This window comes from Coregonus clupeaformis, chromosome 29 (genome assembly GCF_020615455.1).
Source record: "Coregonus clupeaformis isolate EN_2021a chromosome 29, ASM2061545v1, whole genome shotgun sequence".
Classification (NCBI taxonomy): Eukaryota; Metazoa; Chordata; class Actinopteri; order Salmoniformes; family Salmonidae; genus Coregonus; species Coregonus clupeaformis.
In genome coordinates, this window is record NC_059220.1 from 5,931,223 (window position 1) to 5,936,222 (window position 5,000).

The 5,000-nt window shown below is 46.3% G+C and overlaps 1 protein-coding gene across 1 annotated transcript in view; it reads left to right on the forward strand.

The window, feature by feature from the left end:
- The window catches only part of alms1 (ALMS1 centrosome and basal body associated protein), a 17,970-nt gene that overhangs the window by 9,462 nt on the left and 3,508 nt on the right, over positions 1-5,000 (forward strand). The window contains exons 4-7 of the mRNA XM_045209038.1: positions 1-534; positions 2,896-3,526; positions 3,976-4,137; positions 4,801-5,000. The exon at positions 1-534 is cut by the window's left edge and continues 435 nt beyond it; the exon at positions 4,801-5,000 is cut by the window's right edge and continues 994 nt beyond it. Coding sequence (XP_045064973.1) covers positions 1-534; positions 2,896-3,526; positions 3,976-4,137; positions 4,801-5,000 — 1,527 coding nt within the window. The remainder of the gene's footprint in view (positions 535-2,895; positions 3,527-3,975; positions 4,138-4,800) is intronic.

Consider the following 5,000-nt stretch of genomic DNA (forward strand, 5'->3'; position numbering starts at 1 on the left):
GACCTAGAGGCGCAGGTCAGACAGATCGCCCTCAGAGAGGGGTTATCCGTCCTCCCTAGACCCCACCCAGCTCAGGCTCCACCCCTCACCTCCATCACCATTGCCACCTCCCGCCACTCCCCCTTCTCCCCCCTCCACCCACTCCCCAAGCCTCTACAGGTGTCTCAGTTCATCTTAGAAGGGGTCTCCGAGCCCACGGCGCAGGGGTGGCTGCCTCAGACACAGCCCCGGCAGCAGGAGAGGGAGAGCACCACCACCTCAACACACTGCTCCACGTCCACAGACCCAACCACCATGACTGGATCACAGCCCCGGCAGCAGGACAGGGAGGGCACCACCACCTCAACACACTGCTCCACGTCCACAGACCCAACCACCATGACTGGATCACAGGCCCGGCAGCAGGACAGGGAGGGCACCACCACCTCAACACACTGCTCCACGTCCACAGACCCAACCACCATGACTGGATCACAGGCCAACAGCAGCAGTCTGTACCCCAGAGACGGAAAGACACACTTGGACCAGGAGCAGGTAGTCTGTCTTTACCGCTTACTGACTAAAATACTAACACTGTTATTCACACTCAGATCTATTCTAGACTAACACTGTTATTCACACAGATCTGTTCTAGATAAACACTGTTATTCACACTCAGATCTGTTCTAGATAAACACTGTTATTCACTCAGATCTGTTCTAGATAAACACTGTTATTCACACAGATCTGTTCTAGATAAACACTGTTATTCACACTCAGATCTGTTCTAGATAAACACTGTTATTCACACTCAGATCTGTTCTAGATAAACACTGTTATTCACACTCAGATCTGTTCTAGACTAACACTGTTATTCACACTCAGATCTGTTCTAGACTAACACTGTTATTCACACTCAGATCTGTTCTAGATAAACACTGTTATTCACACTCAGATCTGTTCTAGATAAACACTGTTATTCACTCAGATCTGTTCTAGACTAACACTGTTATTCACTCAGATCTGTTCTAGATAAACACTGTTATTCACACTCAGATCTGTTCTAGACTAACACTGTTATTCACACTCAGATCTGTTCTAGACTAACACTGTTATTCACACTCAGATCTGTTCTAGATAAACACTGTTATTCACACTCAGATCTGTTCTAGATAAACACTGTTATTCACACTCAGATCTGTTCTAGATAAACACTGTTATTCACACTCAGATCTGTTCTAGATAAACACTGTTATTCACACTCAGATCTGTTCTAGATAAACACTGTTATTCACTCAGATCTGTTCTAGATAAACACTGTTATTCACACTCAGATCTGTTCTAGACTAACACTGTTATTCACTCAGATCTGTTCTAGACTAACACTGTTATTCACTCAGATCTGTTCTAGATAAACACTGTTATTCACACTCAGATCTGTTCTAGATAAACACTGTTATTCACACTCAGATCTGTTCTAGATAAACACTGTTATTCACACTCAGATCTGTTCTAGATAAACACTGTTATTCACACTCAGATCTGTTCTAGATAAACACTGTTATTCACACTCAGATCTGTTCTAGATAAACACTGTTATTCACACTCAGATCTGTTCTAGATAAACACTGTTATTCACACTCAGATCTGTTCTAGATAAACACTGTTATTCACACTCAGATCTGTTCTAGATAAACACTGTTATTCACACTCAGATCTGTTCTAGATAAACACTGTTATTCACACTCAGATCTGTTCTAGATAAACACTGTTATTCACACTCAGATCTGTTCTAGATAAACACTGTTATTCACACTCAGATCTGTTCTAGATAAACACTGTTATTCACACTCAGATCTGTTCTAGACTAACACTGTTATTCACTCAGATCTGTTCTAGACTAACACTGTTATTCACTCAGATCTGTTCTAGATAAACACTGTTATTCACTCAGATCTGTTCTAGATAAACACTGTTATTCACACTCAGATCTGTTCTAGATAAACACTGTTATTCACACTCAGATCTGTTCTAGATAAACACTGTTATTCACACTCAGATCTGTTCTAGATAAACACTGTTATTCACACTCAGATCTGTTCTAGATAAACACTGTTATTCACACTCAGATCTGTTCTAGATAAACACTGTTATTCACACTCAGATCTGTTCTAGATAAACACTGTTATTCACACTCAGATCTGTTCTAGATAAACACTGTTATTCACACTCAGATCTGTTCTAGATAAACACTGTTATTCACACTCAGATCTGTTCTAGATAAACACTGTTATTCACACTCAGATCTGTTCTAGATAAACACTGTTATTCACACTCAGATCTGTTCTAGATAAACACTGTTATTCACACTCAGATCTGTTCTAGATAAACACTGTTATTCACACTCAGATCTGTTCTAGATAAACACTGTTATTCACACTCTGATCTGTTCTAGATAAACACTGTTATTCACACTCAGATCTGTTCTAGATAAACACTGTTATTCACACTCAGATCTGTTCTAGATAAACACTGTTATTCACACTCAGATCTGTTCTAGATAAACACTGTTATTCACACTCAGATCTGTTCTAGATAAACACTGTTATTCACTCAGATCTGTTCTAGATAAACACTGTTATTCACACTCAGATCTGTTCTAGACTAACACTGTTATTCACTCAGATCTGTTCTAGACTAACACTGTTATTCACTCAGATCTGTTCTAGATAAACACTGTTATTCACACTCAGATCTGTTCTAGATAAACACTGTTATTCACACTCAGATCTGTTCTAGATAAACACTGTTATTCACACTCAGATCTGTTCTAGATAAACACTGTCACATTCTCTCTCCCTCTCCCCTCCTCCTCTCTCCCTCCCCCCTCCTCCTCTCTCCCTCTCCCCCCTCCAGCTGCCTGGGAGAGTCCGAGAGAACCACATTACTGACCCCCCCAACTCTGGAGCTCCTCTCCCCCTGACTCCCAGCAGGTACCGGCAGATCTCCCGTTCTCACCCCGATGTAGGGCACCCCGAGTCCAGCCTGTGTCCTGGAGCAGACTGGGTCTCTGGAGCGTCGACCACCAGGACGGGTCAGGTCTCCCAACTCCACCTCACCCTCTCCCCTGGTCGTAAAGGGGCTGAAGAGAGGTCCCAGAGAGTTCCGTCCTTTGCTCCTCTCAGACACTCCTCTGCTGTCTCCAGCAGTGTTGATGTAGACGAGAGCCTGGGTTACGCCCCCGAGCCTGCGCCGGCCAATCAGACGGGGTCGCAGGAGACCAGAGATCCAATCAGGAGACAGGGGCAGGAGACGGCCGACGCCTCAGTCCAGGTCACCACGGGAACGGCAACCTCCACCTTCCCACAATGCTTCACACCTCCCCAGAGGCTGACTGGTACCGGTCCGTCTCGGCTGGTGGCGCTGCCGGTTCTGTTGCCATATAAACCACACGGTAGTGAGGAGATGTTCTACGTATCCCAGACGAATACTGACACACAGCTTTCCCCTGTACGATCTGACACCACCGTGGAGAGTTCACACCCAGGTACAACAACATCTCTTATCTAACTAGTTAAAATACATTATTTTGCCATTTTTAAACGATCTATAGTGACACTGACAGATTCTGAATGTGTTAAGGAATTCCAGAGCATTCGATAATGAATTATCCCATTCGTATGAACATGTCTAGAGAACTCATAGGCTAACTGAGACCGTCATGTAATAGGTGCAGCCACTGACCCCCCCCTCCCCTCCTCTCCTCTCCTCCCCTCCTCTCCTCCCCATGCGGGTAGCAGCTGGTCTTTTGTAACAGTGAATGAATTATTCATGTCCCAGTGGGAGAGAGACAAAGGTAGTGTTGAGTCCCAGGTCCGACAGCGATGTTCCTCAGAGAGAGACAGGGCTTTCTGCTTCCTCTCCCAGCCACTCACCCGTTCCTTCCTCTCTCTCTCTCTCTCTCTCTCTCTCTCTCTCTCTCTCTCTCCTCCACAGGCTCGGACGACGCGGTGCCCCCTCGCTTCAACACGGAGATCCTGGGGTCACGGGAGCAGCAGGTGGACCAGGGCGTGGACAGGGGGGTCAACATCAAACACACAGAGGGTATCTACAGCAAGAGACTAAGACTGGGAGGCGGGTACAGCATGGAGAGGAGAGGTGAGCACTCAGTATAGTGAGGGTTTCACACTGGGGGAAGCACAGGGTCAGTATAGTCAGGGTTTCACACTGGGGGAAGCACAGGGTCAGTATAGTCAGGGTTTCACACTGGGGGAAGCACAGGGTCAGTGTAGTCAGGGTTTCACACTGGGGGAAGCACAGGGTCAGTATAGTCAGGGTTTCACACTGGGGGAAGCACAGGGTCAGTGTAGTCAGGGTTTCACACTGGGGGAAGCACAGGGTCAGTGTAGTCAGGGTTTCACACTGGGGGAAGCACAGGGTCAGTATAGTCAGGGTTTCACACTGGGGGAAGCACAGGGTCAGTGTAGTCAGGGTTTCACACTGGGGGAAGAACAGGGTCAGTATAGTCAGGGTTTCACACTGGGGGAAGCACAGGGTCAGTGTAGTCAGGGTTTCACACTGGGGGAAGCACAGGGTCAGTATAGTCAGGGTTTCACACTGGGGGAAGCACAGGGTCAGTATAGTCAGGGTTTCACACTGGGGGAAGCACAGGGTCAGTATAGTCAGGGTTTCACACTGGGGGAAGCACAGGGTCAGTATAGTATACAGTACGTATATTTTTAATGGACAGAGTCACTTCTTTATGTGTGAATGTGCTTTTCTCTTGAATTCTTAACCACCAGATACCATTTCCACTCTCAGGTAACACCGTGCCAGTGGATGAATGCCAACCAATGAGTGACCAGCATGCTCCACAGCTACGGTGCTACTCTCATGTAACAGGAGGGTTAACCAGAGGACCTATACCAACCACCACCACTAGAGGTCCTGCTATACCAACCACCACCACTAGAGGTCCTGCTATACCAACCACCACCACTAGAGGTCCTGCTATACCAACC